The sequence below is a fragment of the Berghia stephanieae genome, chromosome 11, assembly GCF_034508935.2.
Source record: "Berghia stephanieae isolate SIO BIC M18660-M18661 chromosome 11, UCSD_Bste_1.3, whole genome shotgun sequence".
Lineage (NCBI taxonomy): Eukaryota > Metazoa > Mollusca > Gastropoda > Nudibranchia > Aeolidiidae > Berghia > Berghia stephanieae.
The window spans coordinates 26619855-26644854 of NC_088370.1; the positions used below are offsets into that span (position 1 = coordinate 26619855).

General features: G+C 39.4%; 3 protein-coding genes across 3 annotated transcripts; all 3 read left to right on the top strand.

Annotated features, from left to right (window-relative positions):
• The first annotated feature begins 233 nt into the window (after nt 1-233).
• On the top strand, nt 234-5538 carry LOC144956553 (uncharacterized protein F23F12.3-like). Its single transcript, XM_078887128.1, has 2 exons — nt 234-288; nt 3610-5538. The coding sequence occupies exons 1-2, from the start codon at nt 261-263 to the stop codon at nt 5340-5342; spliced, it is 1761 nt and encodes a 586-aa protein (XP_078743254.1). The 5' UTR covers nt 234-260; the 3' UTR covers nt 5343-5538.
• A 4764-nt stretch (nt 5539-10302) lies between these two features.
• LOC144956899 (uncharacterized protein F23F12.3-like) lies at nt 10303-17986 on the top strand. Its single transcript, XM_078887708.1, has 2 exons — nt 10303-10442; nt 12471-17986. Exons 1-2 carry the CDS (start codon nt 10415-10417, stop codon nt 14183-14185), a joined length of 1743 nt encoding a protein of 580 aa, XP_078743834.1. The 5' UTR covers nt 10303-10414; the 3' UTR covers nt 14186-17986.
• On the top strand, nt 15334-15720 carry LOC144956374 (uncharacterized). Its single transcript, XM_078886872.1, has one exon. It carries the CDS (start codon nt 15334-15336, stop codon nt 15718-15720), a length of 387 nt encoding a protein of 128 aa, XP_078742998.1.
• Nucleotides 17987-25000: the final 7014 nt, after the last annotated feature.

Consider the following 25000-nt stretch of genomic DNA (forward strand, 5'->3'; position numbering starts at 1 on the left):
TGACTATATAAAAAGAATAACAAAGAGCTGAGTGGTGTCAATTTCGTTCCTTCTTTAGATTAACCCCAATTTTTATATTTGTTTCTATTATAAATTCAATTTTCAGAACCTCGGTCGTCTCGACATAAGTATTACCCTTTTTAGAAGGTGGGTGACTTATTTCCTACACTCCAACCATCCATGTCGAATAAAACTTTTATCTCCGTCTACACATACAGCAGAAATCATTTTTATTCGGTCTAGGATTGTTACAAGTTAGGATGGATGAGGACATCAGTGCTAGGACAGGTGAAATTCTGATTATTATTAACTGAATGTGATGCAAAATTCAATTGAAGAGTGCAGGACATGAACCCACAGACCGCCACTTTTCGAAACCTCTGTGACTTGAGTGATGTCAGGGGAAACCTTCCATAAACAGAACAGCAAAAAAAAAAAAACTACAACCAATAAAGAGATTTGGTTGTAGTTTTTCTGCGGTTTATTTATATAGGGCAAACTCAGACCCCTGACGTCACTAAAAGGGGTTGATCACAAAAATTCAAAAATTGGACATCTGTGGAATTTTCCTTTATGTTCTTCAAATTTTTGTTGGAGTCGCCTTTTGTTGAAACATAGATCAGATTCCTAATCTTGTTTTGTTTTTTTTTTTTGTTTTTTTTTTTGTTTGTTTTTTTTTAATTTATTTTTTTGGTTTGTTTTTTTTTTTCAATTCTTCGTCTTCCTGCACATCTGCAAACCACATGGGGTGTATTGATTCAGACTCTTGTGTGTATTTTCCCAAAATTGTAGGCTTACCCAGCAGAAAAATTGATTTTTAAATCTAGCCAAGCCAGCTCGTAAAAGGCGACTAGGGAGGGAGAGGGGACGGGATTCCTATACAGTTAGTAGGAATAACTCTAAGCATGTTTGCCCAGAAGTGACAGATGATGGGAGCAAAAGGGAGAAGGGAGCATCACGGCGTCCTTTACAACATGGAGTAAGACTCTCACCGAGAACATTGTACAGATATATGCCCCAATCATTGGCGCAACAGATGAGGACAAAGATACATTTTATAGTCTACTACAACAAGTCATTGATAAGTTGCCAAAGAGGGAAATCAACATATTGATGAGAGATGCCTATGCTAAAGTGGCACAGTACAGGATAACGTAGGTTATGAAGTTATCATGGGCCGTCATGACATGGGAGAGATGAACAACAATGATGAGAGACTTGCAAATCTTTGTGCATTCATTAGTTTGGTGATCGGTGGATCCATGTTCAACCAAATTAGTGTACACAAGGCAACTTGGGTCTCATCGTACTGTGTGGCAGAGAATCAGATCGATCATTTTTGTATCTCTTGAAGATTTAGACGATCATTAGAGGATGTGACAGTACGGAGAGGGGCAGATGTTGGATCAGACCACCATCTGCTATTGGCGAGGATTAAGTTCCGACTCAGAAAATATGGAACCAGATCACTCTCAATTAAAAAATTCCAGGTGATTGCACTAGATGGGAAAAAGAATGAGGAGTTTAAACTGCAAGTAATAAATTCCAATCTCTGGCTGATCCCGAGGAAGAAATAGACGTAGATTCAATATGAACAAATATCAAGGAAGTCTACATAACAACTTGTCACGGGGTATTGGGTGTAAAGAAATCGGAACATAACGAATGGATAAGTCCAATCACCTTGGAGATGAGTGATAATAGAGAACAAGGATGGAACAAGTGAATGCAACAGCCACAGCTAAGGAAGTCAAAGTATCAACGAAAAAGACTAGAAATCATTCTTGAACACACGTACAGAGAAAAAAGAAGCAGCATCTACAGGAAGACATATGAAGATCCTTTATCAAACAACCATGACACTTGCTGGAAAATATGGAAAACAAGGGGTAGCAGTTAAAGATGAAGATGGGATAACTATTTTTGGAAAAGAGGCTCAATCTAAGCGATGGAGGGAATATTTGAGCTGCCTTCTGAACAGACCACCATCAGACAGCCGCCTGAAATTTTACCTGCAAGGAATGAGCTACCAATTAGCTGTGATCCACCATTAACAAGATGAAAAGGGGGAAAGCTGCTAGACCAGATCAGATTCCACTGGAGGCTCTAAAAGTTTATGCCGAAATAAATCATGAGACCCTTCATCTACTGTTTGAGAGAATCCGGAATGGTGGAAATATCCCCAAAGGATTGGAAGGAAGAACATCTGTCAATCTTTCAAAGAAAAGGGACCTCAGTAAATGTAATAATCATAGAGAAATCATCCCTCTCTCTATCCCAGGAAAAGTTTTCAACCGTATTATTATAGAGAGAATTAAGAATGCAACATCCTAAACTGAGGGACCAATAGGCAGGTTTTTTTTTAAACCGTTCAACCACCGACCAGAATGCCCCTCTGCAAGTCATAGTGGAACAGTCAATAGAATGGAACTCTCCTCTTATTGTCAACATTCTGGATTACGAGAAGGCTTTCGAGAGTATTGAGAGAGCAACATTTTGGAAAATACTGCACATTATGGAATCCCTGAGAAGTTGGTAAACCTCATTAAGAAAATGTTTGATGGGTTGTACATGGAGATCAGCTTACTGACATCTTTGAAAATAAGATTGGTGTCAAGCAGGGATGCTTGATCTCACCATTATTTTTCATCCTTGCCATTGATTGGCTAATGAAGGAAACCTACAAAGGGTGAAAAAATGACATACCCTGGACATAGTTGGTGATCTGGATTTGGCAGATGACCTGGCTCTTCTGTCTCAAGCCCATGACCAAATGCAAGCAAAACCACAATTCTAAACAGCCACTCGGAATACATCGGTTTGAGAAATCACCCTGTAAAATCAAAGGTCCTAAGGATACGTACGCGTCAAAGAGAGTAGATCAAAGTAAAAGATAAGGAACTTGGAGAAATAGAAACGTTCTGCAATCTCGGAAGTATAATAGACAAAGATGGAGGCGCAGAAGAGGAGCTGAAATAATGGATTGGAAAGCACAGGCTGTATTCAAATCTTTGAACAGAGTCTGAAGTGCCAAAAATATCTCCCTTCGACTAAAGCTGAGACGTTTCAACTCAATCGTGAAGTCAGTCCTACTGTATGGATGTGAAACTTGGAATGCATCGAAGGCATGTATAAGGAGGATAAAGATTTTCGTAAACCGATGCATGCGTAAGTTAATCAGATTATAATGGACGAGATGAGTAAGAACGAAGATGTTTTGAAAAGAACATAACAGAAACGGTGGGAGAAAAAATAGGGAGAAGACGATGGATGTGGATTTGACGCACCCTTAGAAAGAATGACTTCATTATGACAAAGATAGTATTTGACTGGAACCCTCAGGGCAAAAGATCACGGGGAACATGTAGAAGAGTTATAGAATCGGATATACAGAGAAGTGAAAAGACATGGAACGAGAAAAAAAGTTTGCTCAAGATAGAGAGGGATCGAAACTGTTTGTCTTTGGCCCATACCCTGACTCAGGGTGAAAAAGGCAATGATGAAGAGACATGAAAATAATACGTGCACGCAGACCTAGCCGTATCCTATTTTAACTGATTTTCAAACGTTATATGGTTTTTCTCTCTTATCATTCATTTTTCCATACAGGCAAAGCAGGAGTCCTCATCGAGAACGTTGTCGGTTGTGGCAAGTTTCAAACTATTGTTACATTATGTGTGTTCTTCCTGGCTAACAGCACCTCCGTGTTCACGATGATCTTCATGGCATTTGGCAACTACAATCCTGGCTGGAGATGCAATGACTTCAGTTCAAACGATTCCCTCACCCTGAAAAGCGGTAACGTAAGCATTGTTGAAAGTCTTAACTTCAGCAAATTTGGAGAAACAACCTTAGATAAAGTGTTGATGCGGCAATTACAACCAAATGGTACAGTAGTACCAGCGGCTGAAGAGAAGTCATATTTACACCTTAAAAAAGAAAACTGCCCGTTGTTTCAATCCTGTAAAAGCATTGAATTTGATCCAGCAACCTCTACAATTGTTTCTGAATGGGGACTTCTCTGTGACAAAAAATGGATACCTAATGTTATCGTATCCATCCAAATGGGTGGCGTCTTTACCGGTTCTTTAGTGGCGGGACACCTTGGAGACGCTTTTGGAAGAAAGCCTGTCGTATATGGAGCAGTGTTGGCAATTGCATGCCTTAACATCGTCTCGGTATTCTCCGTGTCTTGGGAAATGTTTGCTGTGATTCGCTATTTCCTTGGAACTTGCTGCGCTCTCATTATATGCCTCTATTATCTATTTTCCTCTGAGTTTGTGCCACAAACATGGCGGAGTGTACTTCAAGGACTTCCAGGGTGGAGCTTTTCTAGCTCAGTTTGGGCTTTGACATGCATGGCTTTGAAGAACTGGCGCCATATTCATATTGTGACTTCAGTCATAGGGTTTGTTGCGTTCATACCTGTAATTTGGATACCAGAAAGTTTAAGATGGTTGGAGGTTAAAAATAAATCGAAAACTTTCAAACGAACTGCTGAAAAAATTGCCAGGACAAATGGTAAGCCATTACCTTCTATCGAGACTTTACAAGAAATGGCAAACGCTATAAATAAGCATAGTGGCGTGAGTAATAAGAAGACATACAACTTTCTCTACCTCTTTAAGAGCGACTACATCAAGTTTACAGTTCTTCTAACTATCCCGTGGATTTCGGTTGCCGCGGTATCCTACGCAATAAGCTTTGGGATCAAATCACTGGATGGAAACTTTTACATAAATCTCCTGGTTCCTCCCCTTCTTAGTATTCCGTTCGCTGTTTTACCAATCTTCATTCCAAACCTTCTAGGTAGAAAAATTGCCGCATTGCTTTTCAGTGGAATAGTTGCCATTTCTTTGTTGGGAGCTGCCATTTGCGAATACATCGTAACGTCGGAGTCGGATAATAATGTCGGAACAACCGTAATGGTTTTCGCGGCTAAAACGTTAATAGAAGGAGTATGGGGTGCCATTGTACTCTTCACCATGGAATTGTACCCAACTGTAATTAGAGGGATCGCCATGAGCTGGGGAGTGCTGGCAGCTCGAATAGGCAGCATGGTGGCTCCATTTCTGTCTCCTTCCCAATCCCATGGTGCGTCCACTTCCTACATGATTTTGGCCGCTATCATGTTTGTTTCCTTTGGAATATTTATCCAGATGTCAGAAACCAAAGGACTGCCTCTGAAAGACTCGATAACCAAAAGCGGAGCCAATGACGTCAATGATGATGTTGATGATTTAGATGGCATTGGTGCTTGTAATAATGATGATGATGATGCTGATGGTAATCATGACAGCAATACTCACAACGAGCGCTATGGTGTCCTTGAGATAATGTAGTAAACGTTCAATGCCCAATTGCACTGGAGGAAAACGCGGTAAAGAATCCAGATCATCCAAGTCAAAGTTAATTGATGTTAAACTAATTAGAAGTTTGAATATAAGTGACCCAGATCTCAAAACGTTATTATGACGGGCTGGTTTCTGTGACGGAAAAATTAATTAATTTATAGTAAATATACAGGACTAGTTTCAACTTGACATGCGTTAGTTGTTTTTTGTTGTTGTTGTTTTTGTGGGGGGGGGGGAGGATTTGTTGTTGTTTTTTTTTCTGCATTTTAATAGATTAAACATGATTATTGTTTGCTTAATTATCATTCAAAATTCATCAGTGAATGACAAAACCCGACGTGCACTTATTTGCCAGCCTGATAATCCAATTCATTATGGGCTCATTGCCTTATAAAACAACGCAAAATATTATCAACTTCATTTTTACGGTCGTTGATATTTCCTTAATGTGTCGCAAGCACCGTAAAACCTTTTAATAAAACAAAATCAAGGATGATGAGTAACAGGAGTTGTGGAAGATATAATTCACCATAATTCCCTCCTGGCAAGCAATTCAGACTCAATTCAGGTCCTCAATGTCTGAATTGGTTTCCGACTCGGTCAATTCACAGGGCAAATCAGCCATCAATATCTGTGGCTGATCAGCAATAAAAGTCTGGCAAGTTTGTAGTAGCCTCTGCTGTAATCACTAGCAGAAATTATTTGAAGTGTATTCGTTTACAAAATTGCATTTAACCCTCTCCTTACCTGTCATTTTCAGAATGTTACCCAAAACTTCATACCTACCCAATACAAAAAGAACCAGACATTTCTTACTCAAACAGAACCGCAACAAGCACATTCTATACATAATATTGTACGACAATATGAGCTCTATTACAGAATGTCAAGTTCTTATAGCTAGAGTAAAAAGAAATGCAATCTGGATGAGAAAAGTGACGGTTGCATCGTAACAAAGGTGACGATTTTCCAATAGGTGGTAAGGAGAGGGTTAAAGATAACCAAAAACTCTATAAAATACCTCTATCCTTAACATCATCATCAATTGTGGCATCTATTCTTGAGCACGTTGCCTTTCAGCTGTCTCCACGAATCACGATCCTCTGCGGTGCGCAGGAAATCTGTGTTGCTTTTTAAATCACTTTGGCCATTCTTAGGTTATTTAGATATGTCATTCTTTGTCTTCCTCTAGTTTTCGTTCCTTCGATCATCCAAGATGTTACCAATTTTCTATTCCGTCTTTTCTCCACACATGTCCCAGAAGCTGTAACTGCCTCTTTCTCATGGTATCGATCAACATTCTTTCCTTTCTCACCTCCCCCACACTACTTCGTTCGTATACTTGTCTGTCGATCATACCTTTAACATTCTTCTATACATCTACATCTCAAATGCCAATAACCTCCTCGTACATTCTTTGTCAAGCGTCCACGTTTCACAACCGTATAAAAGGATACTTATAACATATGTTTCCATTATTTTCATTCTGGTCTTCAACTTTAGGTTGATGTTTGACGCAACTGGTCGCATTTTATGGAACACGTTTTTTGCTATTTCTATTCTTTGTTTTATATCCTCTATGTCACGTGCGTCATGGGTAATGATAGTGTCTAAATATTTAAATTTCTTTATTTGTTTGATGGCCTCTCTCCTTTGCTTTACAAGTGGAAGGTTGTGTTGTTGTCATTCTTTGAGACCACTATGCATTCGGTTTTCTTAACATTTAGTTTCAGGCCCATCTCTTCACTTTTGCACACCGATATATCTAAAATTTTCTGCACGTTTTCTGGAGAGTATGCCATCATAGTAACATCGTCTGCATATCTAATGCTATTCATATTCGACCCTCCAACGACAGCTCCTTTCATATCTTCAATTTCTTTGAATATTATTTCACTACATGTGGTAAAAAGGTCCGGTGATAAGACGCAACATTGTCTTACTCCCCTTTAGATGTTAATGAAGTCCGATGTTTCATTATCAAGTTTGACACACTCTGTTTGGTTCCAGTATAAGTTTTTCACAAGTCGAAGGTCTTTACTATCTAAACCGATCTTTTCTAAGATTTTGAAGAGCAATCCATGTTGTACTGATTCAAAAGTTCTGGAATAATCAATGAAGCATAGATAAAGTGATTTTTTTTTCAATGTAAAAATTGCATGTACCGTACCCTTTTCTTTAACAAAACCATTTTGCTCGTCACTTATCTCTGGAGATATCTTGCTCCTCATTCTTTTCATAAGTATTCTTAATATACTTTTTCTGTTATGTTGATTGTTCTATCCTTATAATGTACTCAAAAGTACAAGTGTCGTTAAAGTCCAGCGGTGCTTATAAGTACCAGCTCATTAACTGGTTCTAAAGATTTAATACAACATTTTGTTATCAAATTGAATTTTAACAACATTGATAAATTGCTTTCAATACATATATCTCATTTTTACAAATGTCATGCTAATATTCAAATAGTGGGTAACAGTAAATATTATATGCTCTTACCTTATGTGCGGGGGTTTTAAACTCTGGACGATGATGTTTCAACATCTAGCTGTAGATAAACAAAACACCAGAGCCTGAACATAGCACATGATTCGCAAACAAATAATATTACTATAGCAATAAAACTACTTTTCTAACTCCGGTTAGTTCCCCTTAACACATTTACCGTGCTGTAAAGTAACTGCTACGTCTGAGTACCGAAGGGGCACAAAGGGTTAATGATTGTACTCACTACATTGCCATCCGGAAGTATAAAGGAACAACACTATGTGTAAGCATGAACGTTTATCTTCTGGTTAATACAGTTAAGTGAGAATAACTCATGAACGTGAATGGCAAAAAACAATATTAAAGACCCGGGTGGTGTCAACTTCATTCTATCAATAGATAGTGTAGGGTTGGCTAAAAAAAACTCACAACATTGTCATCCGGAATTATAACGGACCAACACATAAATTAAGTGTAATCTTCAACGTTTATGGTCTGGTTGAAACAGTTTAGTGAGAATTACTCGTAAACAAGGATGGCAAAAAAAAACAATAACAAAGACCTGAGTGACATCAACTTCGTTTTATCTAAGATTAATCTATGAAACAAAATGTCTGATGTCAACAAGGGGAATCACCGAGACTATCTAGAGTACCCTAGACCTAGATGGTCATGGGAATCACTCAAGTTGTCCAAAGTGAGCAAAGTGGGGGTTTACAATCTTAAAACATGATGCCCTTCCGCCACGACATCATAAGATATCTTCGCATAGGCGTTCTACTAAGGAATATAGATAATTCATCAAGCAAGATGTCCGATGTCAACAGGAACCACACATGTTGTCCAAAGTGAGATGTGACGATTCGGGTGCTCCCGAGCCAGAGCCAGAGCCAGATAACCCCGAAACGTCGACAAAAGAAAGGGAAAGACGAGGAGGATAAGAGGGAACTCGTTGATAGGTTCCTCAGAGATGAAGATCAGGCCACTACACTGGGCCTCGCCTGATCTGAGGGAAGAGAAAGAAGGACAAAGGCCGTGCTTCACGGCCAGACAAATGTAATGATAAAATAAATGGAGGTCAAGGTTTACGAAAACGATATATTTATTACTGAAGCTAAATAACATGTATGACACAAAGAAGAACGATACAACTCTAATTATCCATTCATCCTTTTTCCTGACATCCACGAATAAGGAACACTACAAATATAAAAAGTTAAATAACAGGACCGCTGGAAAGTGGTATTCTGTTCAACTCGACATAACTTACAAGAACTCTCCTTTGGTTTCCCACGCTACGCTTATATAGCACCAGGCTCGAACCCTGATTGGCTAAAGGCGGGATTTTAAATGCCTAGCACCCGGAGAAGGTAGGGTCAACTCCGGACTCGTTCGGATGATGTCCTAGCAACCATATCGCTGGAGCAGAACAGAGAAAATTGGGGATTTTACAATCTTGCCCGAGAAAAAAGACAAAACGAAAATGACTGGAGCGGGGCTCGAACACGGTCACAGATCGGGTCTCGGCCACCCTGCGACCCCCCCCCCCTCCCCCGACTTGCGCACGCCAGTTGTTTCCAAATCACCATGAAGTAACGATAATCTATTATTCAGTTAAACCATCTGCAATATAAAACGAATCCATTTACAACCATTTCATCCTAATCATGTCCTATACACTTGACAACCAAAGCAGGACAACATGTTTCCAAAATAAAAAAAGCATCATTAATAAGTCAATTGCCGAACTCTGGAAAAACACGTATTCGAAAAGTTGGCCAGAAAACTCGTCCTTCAAATATCGATCGATTAAAATGACCCTAATCTTGGTACAAACTCTCAAACCTGGGACCTCGCGAAGTCTTCAAAGGATGATCATGATTTGAAAGTGTTTGCCAAGATGAGGGTCATTAAACTCGATCGATATCATTTGAAGGACGAGTTTTCTGGCCAAATTTTTAAATACGGGTTTTTCCCGAGTAGGCCGTAATCGGATTAAGTGGCATCTACCCGAAATGAACGTGATCAATTTTATTCTATATTAACGGTGACCAATCGTATCCAAATGGTGTTATGTAAGGGATGAATTGAACCCCGAAAAGTGACTTTAGAATTAAAATGATGAGAAAATACAAACTTTTGAGTTTTTGTGCGTGTAAGAAATTTAATTTACTGATACTATGCGTTTAGGTAAAATACTCGCAACATCTGTCAGCCAATTCAAACAAACCAACACATAACACTATATGTAACGTTCAGCGTATATAGTCTGATTGATATAATTTAGTGAGAACTAATCACCAAACTGACTATATAAAAAGACTAACAAAGAGCTGAGTGATGTCAATTTCGTTACTTCTATAGATTAACCCCAATTTTCATATTTGTGTCTATAATAAATTCAATTTTCAGTACCTCGGTCGTCTCCACATAAGTAATACCGTTTTGAGGAGGTGGGTGACTTATTTCCTACACTCCAACCATCCGTGTCGAAGTCGAATAGAATTTTTATCTCCGTTTACGCATACAGCAGAAATTAGTTTTTATTCAGTCACGAATTGTTACAAGTTAGGATGGATGAGGACATCAGTGCTAGGACAGGTGAAATTCTGATTATTAATAACTGAATGTGATGCAAAATTCAATTGAAGAGTACAGGAGACGAACCAAAAACACCCACTTTTCGAAACCTCTGTGACTGCCCCCTCCCTCTTCCCCTACTCCTTAAGTGATGTCAGGGGTCTAAACCTTCCTTCCATAAACAGAACAGCGAAAATACTACAACCATTATAGAGATGGAGTTGTAGTTTTTCTGCGGTTTATTTATAGAGGGGCAAACTCAGACCCGTGACGTCACTAAAGGGAGCCAATCACAAAAATTCAAAAATTTGACATCTGTGGTTTTTCCTTGTACTCTTCAAATTTTTGTTGGATGGAGTTTCCTTTCTTTTAAAGTCGAAACATAGATCAGACTCCTAATCTTGTTTTGGGGTTTGATTTTTTTTTTTTTTTTTTTTTTTTGTTATTTTTGTTGTTTTTTTTCTTCAATTCTTTTGCTTCTTCTTTCTGCACACCTGCAAACCACCTGGGGTGTATTGATGCAGACTTTGGTGTGCATTTTGGTGCTTAGAGTGGAACAGAAACGATTCTGTCTCTGAACTGTTTAAGATTTTCAGAGCAAACTTCAGGTCCAAGAAGTCTCTTAGAGCTATTCGGCGTTGTTTTCTTGTGTGGGAAAATTATTTTTGGAAAAGATGCTCAATCTAAGCGATGGAGGGAACATTTCAACTACCTTCTGAACAGACCACCACCACACCACCCGCCGGAAAGCTGGTCTGCAAGAAATGAGCTACCAATTAAGAATGCAACAGATGCAAATCTTCGGGACAAGGTTTTCGGAAATAACGTTCAACCACCGACTAGATTGTCTCTCTGCGAATCACAGAGGAACAGTCTATAGAATGGAACTCTCCTCTTATTGTCAACATTCTGGATTACGAGAAGACTTTCTACAGTATTGAGAGAGCAACATTTTGGAAAATACTGCACATTATGGAAAATGTTTGATGGGTTGTACATGGAGATCAGCTTACTGACATCTTTGAAAATAAGATTGGTGTCAAGCAGGGATGCTTGCTCTCACCATTTTTGTTCATCCTTGCCATTAATTGGCTAATTAAGGAAACCTCTAAAGGGCAAAGAAGTGGCATTCAGGGGACTCCTTGGTCACAGTTGGATGATCTGGATTTTGCAGATGATCTGGCTCTTCTGTCTCAGACCCAGGACCAGATGCAAGAAAAAATTACTATTCTAAACAGCCTCTCCATTGATTTGAAAATTCACCCCGCCAAGTCAAAGGTCCTAAGAATAGGTATGCGTCAAGAGGGGAGCAGATCAAATTAAATGATCAGGAACTTGAAGATATAGATACTTTCTGCTCTCTCGGGAGCATAATAGACAAAGATGGAGGCACGGAAGAAGAGGTGAAAGCACAGATTGGATCGGCAAAGGCTGCATTCACATCTTTGAACAGAGTTTGAAAAACTAAAGATAAGCTGAGAATGTTCAACTCAAACGTAAACTCAGTCCAACTGTATGGATGTGAAACTTGGAATGCATCGCAGGCATGCATAAGGAGGATACAGATTTTCATAAACAGGTGCATGAGTAGGCTCCTCAGGAGAAAATGGATGGACAAGATTAAGAACGGAAAATTATGGAAAAGAATTCAACAGAAACCAATGTGATAGAAAGTAGAATGAAGACGATTGAGGTGGATTGGACACAACCTTAGAAAGAATGACTCCGCTATAACAAAGAAAGTATTGGGCTGGAACCCTCAGGGCAGAAGATCAAGGGAAAGGCCACGAGGCACACGGAGAAGAGTTAAAGAATCTGATATACAGAGAAGTAATAAGACATGGAACGAGATAAAAAAAAAGTTTGCTCAAGATAGAGAGGGATGGAAACTGTTTGTCTTTGGCCCATACCCTGACTCAAGGTTAAAAAAGCAATGATGAAGAGACATGAAAATAATACGTGCACTCAGACCTAGCCGTGTCCTACTTTAACCTGATTTTTAAGCTTTACGTGGTTTTTCTCTCTTATCATTCATTTTTTTCCATACAGGCAAAGCAGGAGTCCTCGTCGAGAACGTTGTCGGTTGTGGCAAGTTTCAAACTATTGTTACACTATGCGTGCTTTTCCTGGCTAACAGCACCTCCGTGTTCACCATGATCTTCATGGCATTTGGCAACTACAATCCTGGCTGGAGATGCAATGACTTAAGTTCAAACGATTCCCTCAACCTGAACAGCGGTAACGTAAGCATTGTTGAAAGTCTTAACTTCGGCATAGTTGGAGAAACAACCGTAGATAAAGTAGTACCAGCGGCTGAAGAGAAGTCATATTTACACCTTAAAAAAGAAAACTGCCCGTTGTTTCAATCCTGTAAAAGCATTGAATTTGATCCAGCAACCTCTACAATTGTTTCTGAATGGGGACTTCTCTGTGACAAAAAATGGATACCAAGTATGATCGTATCCATCCAAATGGGTGGCGTCTTTACCGGTTCTTTGGTGGCGGGACATCTTGGAGACACTTTTGGAAGAAAGCCTGTCGTATATGGAGCAGTGTTGGCAATTGCATGTCTTAACATCGTCTCGGCATTCTCCGTGTCTTGGGAAATGCTTGCTGTAATTCGCTTTTTACTCGGAACTTGCTGCGCTCTTATTATAGGCCTCTATTATATATTTTCCTCTGAGTTTGTGCCTCAAAAATGGCGGAGTGTCCTTCAAGGACTTCCAGGATGGAGCTTTTCTCTTTCAATTTCGGCTTTGACATGCATGGCTCTGAAGAACTGGCGCCATGTTCATATTGTAACTTCAGTCATAGGGTTTGTCGCGTTCATACCTGTAATTTGGATACCAGAAAGTTTAAGATGGTTGGAGGTTAAAAATAAATCCAAAAGTTTTAAACGAGCTGCGGAAAAAATTGCCAGGATAAATGGTAAGACATTACCTTCTATGGAGACTTTACAAGAAATGGCAAACGCTATTAATGAGCATAGTGGTGTGAATGATAAGAAGACATACAACTTTCTCTACCTTTTCAAGAACGACTACATCAAGTTTACAGTTCTTATAACTATTGCGTGCATTTCGATCGCCGTGGTAACCAGTGCTTTAAACTTTGGGATCAAAGCGCTGGATGGAAACTTTTACATAAATCTCCTGGTTCCTAACCTTCTTAGTATTCCGTTCGCTGTTTTACCAATCTTCATTTCAAACCTTCTAGGTAGAAAAATTGCCGCATTGCTTTTCAGTGGGATAGTTGCCATTTCTTTGTTGGGAGCTGCCATTTTCGAATACGTCGTAACGTCGGAGTCGGATGATAATGTCGGAACAACCGTAATGGTTTTCGCGGCTCTAACGTGTCTGGACGGAGTATGGGGTGCCGTTGTACTCTTCACCGTGGAATTGTACCCAACTGTAATTAGAGGGATCGCCATGAGCTGGGGAGTGCTGGCAGCTCGAATAGGCAGCATGGTAGCTCCATTTCTGTCTCCTTCCCAATCCAATGGTGCGTCCACTTCCTACTTTATTTTGGCCGCTATCATGTTTGTTTCCTTTGGAATTTTTACCCAGATGCCAGAAACAAAAGGACTGCCTCTGAAAGACTCGATAACCAAAAGCGGAGACTCTCACGTCAATGATGGTTTTGATGATTTAGATGGCATTGGCGCTTGTAATAATGATGATGATGATGATGATGATGATGATGATGATGATGATAAAAATCATGACAGCAATACTCACAACGGGAGCTACGGTACCATGAGATAGTGCAGTAAACGTTCAATACCCAAATTGCAGAGCATCCAAGTCATATTTAATATGATTTTAAACTAATTAGAAGTTTGTAACAAGTGAAACAGATCTCAAAACGTTAATCTGGCCTGGTGATTTATATGATGGAATAATTGAATAATTTATAGTAAAAATACGTTTCAGCTTGAAGCAGCTACATTTACATAGATGAAAGGCCGTATATTATACGGTTTACAAAACCAGAGCTACCTATTTCATATTTCAAACAATGCTAGTTTCCAAGGGAAAAAAGAAAAAGTCACTACAAATAGCTTTAGAAATAAATAATTTGCTATCATCATGATCCATTGGGGGGGGGGGGGGAGTTGCCGAGTGGTTAAGGCATTGCACTATGATCCGGAAGGTCCCAGGTTCAGACACTTTCGTTTTTTTTCCTTGAGCAAGATTATTAACCCCCACTTTGCTAACTTGGACAATATGGGTGATTCTTGTTGACATCAGACATCTTATTTGATGAATTGTCTATATTACTTCGTGGAATGCCTAGGCGACGATATCTTATGATGTCGTGGCGGAAGGGCATAATATTTTTTTATGATCCAAAAATGTTCCCAACTCCTGAATATAGGTTCTAAGGAACTAAACTTTCCTTTTCAAAAAGATGTAATGAGTCAAAGAAGAGAAAGTTGTTTTGTATCTGGAGCCAAAAATTCGTATTTCTACGAATTTTCCGTTGTACTAGGCAGGGCATTAAGACTGATGTGATATTTTCATTTCCCTTATCGTCATCATCATTTAATTCATATAATCAGTAATTAATATTGTTATCTTAATATTGGGAGCAGCGTGGATCAGCGGTACGGTCTTCCCTTCGTACCCGAAAGGTACTGAGTTCGACTCCCCGGCACCGCGCTGTATATGCATGGCATTGAGCAAGTCACCTCACCCTATACTAGTTCACATTGCGGAGCTGCACTGCAACTGACGCCTGGGTTCTTCCAACCTTCCCTTGGAATAGACCCTAGAGACAAATTTCTCCTTGGAGATGAATCAAGGAAATTTATTTTACTGTTTCATAACAATAGTCAACTGAACTGGAAGGTTAATGAGGATAATCTATATTAGCTTTCCATGTACTGGAAGAGCTAGACGCAGAACCAATTATGGAGGAGCTCAGCAAAGCAATCGATGCTCTGGCCTGTGGCAGAGCACCCGGTGAATACAGCATTCCACCCGAAATCATCAAATGTGGAAAGCCAGCCCTCATGGAACCACAACATAAACTCCTGTGTCTTTGCTGGAGAGAAGGTCAGGTACCCCAGGATATGCGCAACGCCAAGATTATCACCCTCTACAAAAACAAGGGAGACCGTAGTGATTGTAATAACTATAGGGGAATCTCTCTACCTGGCATTGTGGGTAAAGTCTTTGCGCGTGTTGTCCTCGCTCGACTGCAAGTCCTCGCCGAACGTATCTACCCAGAGTCGCAGTGTGACTTCAGAGCCAAGAGGTTGACAGTGGACATGGTCTTCTCAGTACGTCAGCTTTAGGAGAAATGCAGAGAACAGCAGATGCCCCTCTACAATGCATTTATTGACCCGACAAATGCATTTGACCTTGTTAGCAGGAAGGCCTTTTCCAGCTGCTAAAGGAGAGAAGATTGGCTGTCCTCCACAGCAGCTTAGCATCATTGCCTCCTTTCACGACGACATGAAGGGCACAATCAGCTACGATGGTGGATCCTCTGAACCCTTCCCCGTGCGCAGCGGCGTGAAGCAAGGCTGTGTCCTTGCACCGACTTTATTTGGTATATTTTTCTCCTTACTGCTGAAGTTTGCATTCAAACAGTCCCCAGAGGAGTCTACTTACACACCAGAAGTGATGGAAAGCTGTTCAATCTGGCACGGCTGAGAGCAAAGACCAAGGTCCGCACAGTCCTCATAAGGGAAATACTATTTGCAGATGATGCAGCTCTATGCGCGCATTCCGAGGAAGACCTCCAGCGGCTGATGGACAGGTTTTCCCACGCATACAGGGAATTCGGGCTGACGATCAACTTCAAGAAAACAAATGTAGTGTGTCAGGGTGTCCCCTCTATACCAGCAATTCGCATCGACAACAAGGAGCTATAAGTCACTGATCACTTCACATACCTGGGCACAACCATCACCAGCAACCTCTCACTTGATGCAGAATTAGACAAGGGCATCGCCAAAGCTGCCGCTGTCAGTGCACAACTGAGCAAGAGAGTGTGGACCTACAACCAACTCACTTTGAACAACAAACTCAGAGTATACCAGGCATGCCTACTCAGTAGCCTACTGTATGGCAGTGAATCATGGACAACATATGCCAGACAAGAGAACCGCCTGGAAAACTTTCACATTCGCTGTCTACGACGAAATCTCGGCATCAGGTGGCAGGACAGACTCACGAGCAATGCAGTGCTAGAAGGAGCAAACTCCCTCAGTATGTATCTCATGCTCTGCCAGCGACGTTTGCGATGGCTTGGTCACGTACACAGGATGGACGGTGGACGCATACCCAAAGACATCATGTACAGTGAACTAGCTTCTGGACGGCGACCAACTGGTCGTCCAGCTCTGCGCTTCTATGATGTCTGCAAACGAGACATGACACTGACAGGCATCGACTCAAACACATGGGATTCGCTTGCTGACGACAGCAGCGGCTGGAGATATGAGGTGATGGAGGAAGTGAAGAGAGGTGAGGAGAGGAGGAAGAAGAAGTTTGAGGAGAGGAGAACAAGGAGGAAAGAGGGGCAGCAGATCCAAACACCAAACACACAGTAAAACTACGTGTGCAATAACTGTGGTAGAGACTGCCATGCAAGGATTGGTCTGCTGAAACACACCCGTCGCTGCTCTCAACAAGACTGACGAGACCAAAGCCATACAGGGCGAAAACCATCGTCTCTTGAGACGGAAGGATGCCTACTACTACTATATTAGCTTTCCATGTGCTCGAGGTCATCGGTCACATTGCAAAGTGAGTTCAAAATGACCCACATAGTGAAAAGTGTTCGCAGTTTGAGAAATATCCAACGTCATAATTATTGGTCGTTAAGCTCATCATGACTCATGACTTACAACTTTCATAAACAAAGCAATGTGTTTATATTTATTGAGAAATATCCAATTGTTGTACCGCATCAAATCATGTGATCGATGACTAGGTTGGACGAAAACATGAATACATGTCGCTCCCATTAACAACAACACCATTCTCTCATCCCTCATTCGTATTGATTCATCGTGTCATGTTGATAAAGGGGGAAAACCGAAACGTCCACATTATTTGCTTATTATCTGTTAATTATATTGAAGCATCCGTTCTTGTTTGTTTGTTTTTGACTATTGTTATTTATTCTTCGAGCTTTTAAGCAGCATCCTAACTTTGCATCATATTTCAGTAATCATTTTGGATAGTTTTACTTAGATGTGTCATTTCCTCAAACTTCAATAGTTTGATGTCACGTCCCCCCAACAACCAGCAGCTTGGTTCTAAACAAAGAAAATCGGTACTTTTATCGTTCATGCTGGCTAGAACTTTTTCAAATGTCATGTGATCAGAATGTATAAAAGACAAAACATGATAAGATTTAAAATGTTTTTCTCCTCTGGATACCCTTTTATGCTCGTCGGAGAAGTAACTCATAAGGGCGTCCGCCATTGTTCCGATAGGTTAGAACCTGTTACTAAGTTACTATGCGTCATTACGATGAAAGTGACATCACGCCTGTTGAAGCCTATTGTTATCTCAGGAAAGGTTAGACAAATAAACAAAGAATTGAAAGTTCGCCTTTCTCTTTCCTTTTTTTTTTTTTTTTGTTTTTCTTCTACTCGTATATCATCATCGCCTTTATCATTGTATAATGATGCTTTGTGGTGTTCTGATATTATGACTCTCACTATCGGATAGGTAGGGTCCCCGGTTCGAGTCGAGAGCGGTGGCGGTGAGGGCTGCCTGAAGCCTGGGATCGTGAAAATACTAACGAAAGAGTGATAATGTGCGGCTATGTGGTCTAGTGGTATGACACTCGCTTTCGGATCGGAAGGTCCTGGTTCGAGCCTCGCGCTCGGCGCATAGTTGAGTCCTTGGAAAAGGCTCTTTACTCGCATTCTCTCACCGTACTCAGGTGTAAAATGAGTACCTGGTCGTTAATAGTGTTGTCTTTGTCCGAAAAAATGTAATATCGCCTAACAGGCGTCATGTCCCGTCCCACATGTTAAATGTTGCTGTTGACCAGGGACCCCTTGTAAAGCGCTTGAGCACATTTAGTGGATATTGCGCTATATAAAGCTCCTTTTTTTTTTTTAATAATGGATTAGGCTTCTGATGGGAACAATACAGAGTCCCGCTCTGTGCGACGCGAAGTTGAGTCCTTGGAAAAAACTCTTTATACATTTTCTCACCATACTCGAGTGTAAAATTGGTACTGATGGATAGATTTTGTCAGCTAATCATTCACCCGCATGTATCATTGACAAACCACACGCTTATTTTATTTTATTTTTTAAAAATTGAGCTTTTTTATAGCGACATATTCACTAAACGTGCTCAAAGCGCTTTACACGGGATCCTTGACCAACAGCAACACTTAACATCTGTTTCGGGACATGATGTGTGTTAGGCAACATTACATTATTTTTCGGACAGAGGCAACGCTGTTAACAGCCGTGTACTCATTTTACACCTAAGTATAGTGAGAGAATGTGAGTAAAGACATTTTCCAGGGACTCAACTATGCGCCGAGCGAGGGTCGAACCTACATAGCCGCACAATAATGGAGACGAATTGTATTATATTCCGATGTGTTCCAGCCCCAGTCACATGGCAAAATGTGCTCCAAATGACCTACTTCAGGAAAAGGGTTTACATTTTTGTAATATCCAACATCAACAATAGGTAGTTTTGATTAACTTGACTCGTGGGAATGTTTACAACTTGGATAAACAATACAAGGTTTTTATATCGATGATATGAATTTTGTAAAGAAATTTCCAAACATGAACAGCAACAAATCACGTGATAGGTGACTCGGCTCTCATTAAATGCATCGATAAAAACCCAGTGTTTGTTTATATATATATATAGTATGCAGATGACGTCACTCAGGCCTTTGTTATTGTTTTTGCCATCCGCGTTTGTGAGTTGTTCTCACTAAACTGTATCAACCAGACTATGAAAGTTCATGATTACACAGAGTGTGTGTGTTGGTCCGTTATACTTCCGGATGGCAATGTTGTGAACTCCTTGGCCAAGCGCATTCTATCTATAGATAGTATGCAGATGACGTCACTCAGGCCTTTGTTATTGTTTTTGCCATCCGCGTTTGTGAGTTGTTCTCACTAAACTGTATCAACCAGACCATGAAAGTTCATGGTTACACAGAGTGTGTGTGTTGGTCCGTTCAACTTCAGGATGGCAATGTTGTGAACTCCTTGGCCAAGCGCATTCTATATATATATATATATATATATATATATATATATATATATATATATATATATATATATATATATATATATAATGATAATAATAATAATAGTAATAATAATAATAATAATAATAATAATAATAAATGGCATTTATACTGCTCTTTACCCCGTTGTCACAGGTTCCAAGCGACTCGGCTCTCATTAAATGCATCGATAAAAACCCAGTGTTTATATATATATATATATATATATATATATATATATATTATATATATATATATATATATCTACATATATATATATATATATATATATATATATATATATATATACATATATATATAGATATATATATATATATATGTATATAATGATAATAATACTAATAGTAATAATAATAATAAATAATAATAATAATAATAATAATAAATGGCATTTATATAGCGCTTTACCCCGTTGTCACAGGCTCCAAGCGCTTTAAATTGATATAAAACAAAACATATTACAGTAATTACAGAAAGGCAAGTTTGATGGCAACGTGATACGAATTCAATTTAACAACAACAAAATATGATAATAGTATTGCAACATTATGACGTAAAAAGATAAAACTTTAAGCGAGATTTGAACGTTGTCAACGAATCTGAGCATCTCACGTGTGATGGGAGAGAGTTCCATATATAAATATAAATATCATTGATGGGTGTCCTGCAGTTCTGACAGTGCTCAATAAAATAGCAATTCAGAGCATTATACAAGTCGCCTTTACGCACCACACAACACTTTAAATTAATACCATTACCACGGATCTAGACTACTCTTTGTCACGAGAAAAAAACACAACTGACAACTGAAGAGACGCCTCAGTTGTCGAAACGGCCGTTTTAGACGAAATGTAATTGATTTTACTCTCTCTCTCTCTCTCTCTCTCTCTCTCTCTCTCTCTCTCTCTCTCTCTCTCTCGCTCTCTCTCTCTCTCTCTCTATATATATATATATATATATATATATATATATATATAAATATATATATATATATTACGTACCACGCTTCAATGAACTTCGACAATACTCTTCAACAGTCATAACGTCACTTCCTTCCTAATGACGCATGGTAACTTAGTAACACTGGCTCTAAACTATCGGAACAATGGCGGACGCCCGTATGAAATATTTCCCCGGCGAGCATAAAAGCGTATCCAGAGGGAAAAAAAAACCCATAAATTTGATCATGTTTTGACTTTTACACATTCCGATCACAAGGCATATGAAAAGTTCTAGCCAGCATGAAGAATAAAAAGTAATGATTTTCTTTGTTTAGAACCAAGATGGCCGCCGTTGCCGGCCGGAATGGCATCAGACTACTGAATCCAATTATGCCTTTTTTTTAAATAACTTCCTAAAACAAAATAATTGTAAATCTGTCCAAGTACACATCGATACCAAAGCGTAGTACTAGCTTTGGAATGTATCATGGAAGGGACTTTGGGAGGTTTGGGAGTTTTTGGCAAGATGAGAGTTGTTTTAATCGATCGATATTTGAAGAGGACAAGTTCTCTAGCCAACATTTTACATAATATGTGTATTTTTCAGAGTAAGACAGAATGTGGTAAACAAAGTCTAGTGTGTAGTGTGTAAAATAAAAGAGAAACTAAATAGGCCTCCACATTATCTGTGTAGTCTGTAAGCTTAGACTGAAATGAATACAGTTTGCACAATGATGTTAAGTAAATATTTTGTTGAAACTGCCAAATCAGGCTACAAGTATCGCACTGGGTTATTTTTAATAATGCACACACACACACACACACACACACACACATATTTAAAATATACACAATTTAATTTTTATTTTAATAAACATGTATAGACAGTATGATTTTGACATCACTCATGTCTTTGTTATTGTTTTTTGCCCTCCGCGTTTAGGAGTAATTATCACTAAACTGTATTAACCAGACTATAAACGTTCAGGGTTACAGTTTTGTGTGTTCGTCCGTTATACTTTCGGATGGCAATGTTGTGCGCATCTGAGCCAAGCGCATATTATCTATAGATAGTGTGGGAAAAGGCTCTTAACTCACATTTTCTCACCGTACCTAAAAAAAAAAAACTGCAGAGGACGTCGGGTGCTTGGTTTGGGTCGTCTTACGGCTCTTCTCTTTATTCTTTGTTGTCCGTGCCCGACGTCTTTATCCGGAAGACGGCAGAGGACGGCAGTGCCGATTCGTCGGAGCGTAGCCATCGTTAACTTATAGATAGCATGCGCTTGGCTAAGAAGCTAATAACATTGCCATCCGGAAGTATAACGGACCAACACACAAAACTGTGTGTATCCATGAACGTTAATTGTCTGGTTAATACAGTTCAGTGAGCATTACTCATAAACGCAGATGGCAAAAAACAATAACGAAGACATGAGTGACGTCATCTTCGAACTATCTATAGCCTGACACTGACCAAAAAATTGACATCAAAATGCCAGTCTTTGGCCACAAAAGAAAACAAGTCGTGAATTGTATTCAATAGTTCAACCAATGGGACCACTTGTTTCCATGAGCACTACTAAGGACAACTCACTAGGCGATGCAAAAACAAAATAATGACATCAAAATGCCAGTCTTTTTGCGTTTCAGTGTCAGGCTATTATAACTAAATGATGGCTACGGTCGGAGTCAGTCTCCGGTGTGGGTTAGCCCTTACTCTTCAAAAAGGCCATTGTCAGACGATAATAGATAGAACGAAGTTGACGTTTCTCGGGTCTTTGTTATTGTTTTTAGCCCGACATTTTTATGAGTAGTTCTCAATAAACTTCATTCAACAGACATAAACGTTCAAGGTTACACATAGTTTTGTGTGTTGTACGCTAATTCCATGTGTGAGCTTTTGTTTGAATAAAACAAAACAAACAAAAAAGAGAATAAACACGACAGAAAGGTGGAAGAGTGACAGAGAGAGAGAGAGAGAGAGAGAGAGAGAGAGAGAGAGAGAGAGAGAGGGAGAGAGAGAGAGAGAGAGAGAGAGGTGGGGGGGGGGAGAGAAATGATTTTTTTTTAAATAAAGAACAGAAAAATTGAGAAACAACACCTCTAAAAATCGAATTGTTTTATTTAAAATTTTATTTTATACATAATCTATGATAAATAAATAAATAAATAAATAAATAAATAAATAAATAAATAAATAAATAAATAAAGATGCCCCTCTTTCTTTGAAAGCCTCAGATCAGTGTCCCCACCCTGTGGGCGGAGCTTAGTGGTGTTGTTGTCAGTTGTCCTCTTCTCACCCTCTCCGCATGTCACCAAAATGAACTGAATGGATTCACAGAGTGAGAGTGAGAGAGAGAGAGAGTCGCGTTGTCGTTGACACTCGCGTGGCACTTGGCGTGTAGATATTGTGTGCGTTTGTTGTGTGTTTGAGGTGAGCGGTGAAGGGTGGGTGGGGACAAGGAAGGAGATCTAGTTGAATGTGTTCTTTACAAATTAGACTATAATAATAATGGCGCGCGCGCGCGTGCCGGACAATGGTGGTTTGTCACTCTTCGTTGCACGTTCAGAGAAAAGGACACTCACGGGATGGTATTTTATAAGCTACGTGATTTGGTGTGGTTTGATTGTCATACTTTCGTATAGAACTAATAACGGGAGAGGTATCCAGTTAGGGGTAGCCTATGATACTGTACGTTTAGCTAAAATACTCACAACATCCGCCAACCAGATATAACGTACCAATGCACAAAACTATGTCTAACCTTAAATTAAACTTTAAAAGTCTGGTTTGACTGAATTTAGTGAGAGCTAATAATAAAACTGACTGGCTAAAAAACAATAACAAAGATTTTCGTGACGTCAATTTTGTTCCTTCCAATCCAAACCAATCCAATCTAATAGTTTAAGATGCCCACGACATTCCTGTCAATACTCTTCAACAGTCATGACGTCACTTCCCTGGTAATGACGCATAGTAACTTAGCAACTGGCTCTAAACTATCGAAACAATGGCGGACGCCCTTATGAAATATTTCTCCGACGAGCATAAAAGTGTATCTAGAGGAGAAAAACATTATAAATATGATCATCCTTTGACTTTTATTTTTATACATTCTAATCACATGACATATGAAAAGTTCTAGCGAGCATGAAGAATCAAAAGTACCGATTTTCCTTGTTTAGAACCACGCTGCTCGCTGTTGCTGGGCGACGCGACATCAGACTATTAAGTCCAATTATGCAAATGCTATTTACAGTTCTAAATTGTATTAGACGACGTAAACTATTAATATAACTATAACAGTGAGAGTGTCTCTCTAAAAGATACTGGGGATAAACTTCTGTCCCATCGCTTTCGTAAGTAACCAAAAGTTACGTCAATCACTAAAATAAAGGCGAATTGTGAGCTGTATGTATTCAATAGTTCAACCAACGGGATCATAATTTATTTCCTTGAGCACTATTAACAAGTCATAAGGCGATCCAGTTACCTAAAAATGACGTAAAGTACAAGACCTACAGTCGGCGCGCAACTATCATGAACATATAGATAGAATGAAGTTGACGTCACTCAGGTCTTTGTTATTGCTTTTTGCCATCCGCATTTATGAGTAGTACACACTAAACTGTTTAACCAGACTATAAACGTTCAAGGTTACACATAATTTTGTGTGTTGGTCCGTTATACTTCCGGATGGCAGTGTTGTGAGCTGAGATTCTTAGCCAATCACATACTATCAATAGAACTGCAGTAGTCAAGTTTCGAAAATACCAATGAAGATATCAGTCTTTTGGCATGTTTTTTTAATGTGAATTTCCGAATATTACTAATTTTCTATAATTTAAATAATAGCTTCTTTCCCAGAGAGCTGACCTGGCATTTCAATGTAAAATCGCTGTCAAGCAACACTCCAATAGTATTTACCTGATTAACGAAATTTATAGAGCATCCCTTTACATTCATTCCCCCTTCACATGCTTTTTCCCTCGTTCTCTGACTGGCAACCAACAAAATTTCCGTCTTTTCATCATTGAATCACAAATAATTTCCTTCCATCCATGCCTTGACGTCTTCAATGTATTTTTCAGACTTTTGTTTCTTGATCGATAACGGATTAGCAATACTTAAGTCATAAATTTGAGTGTCATCTGCATAGAAGTGGTGCATTAAGCAGTGAGAGTTTATCTTATCCGCAAGTGGAAACGTATACAGAGTGAAGAGGACAGGACCTAATACAGATCCCTGAGGAACCCCAAATAATAGTTAGTTGTTGCTCAGATTGATCACAATCAATAAAGACAAACTGGTTTCTGTCCGCAAGATAGGACCGAAACCAATGAAGTGCACTGCCGGTAATACCAAATACACCCTGCATCCTT

Excerpts from the sequence above, each read along its gene's own strand:
- LOC144956553 (XM_078887128.1), top strand. The coding sequence starts at position 261 with ATGGATGAGGACATCAGTGCTAGGACAG. Across the intron at positions 289-3,609 it reads GGACATCAGTGCTAGGACAG|GCAAAGCAGGAGTCCTCATC; the intron begins GTGAAATTCTGA and ends TTTTCCATACAG.
- LOC144956899 (XM_078887708.1), top strand. The coding sequence starts at position 10,415 with ATGGATGAGGACATCAGTGCTAGGACAG. Across the intron at positions 10,443-12,470 it reads GGACATCAGTGCTAGGACAG|GCAAAGCAGGAGTCCTCGTC; the intron begins GTGAAATTCTGA and ends TTTTCCATACAG.
- LOC144956374 (XM_078886872.1), top strand. The coding sequence starts at position 15,334 with ATGGAGGAGCTCAGCAAAGCAATCGATGCTCTGGCCTGTGGCAGAGCA.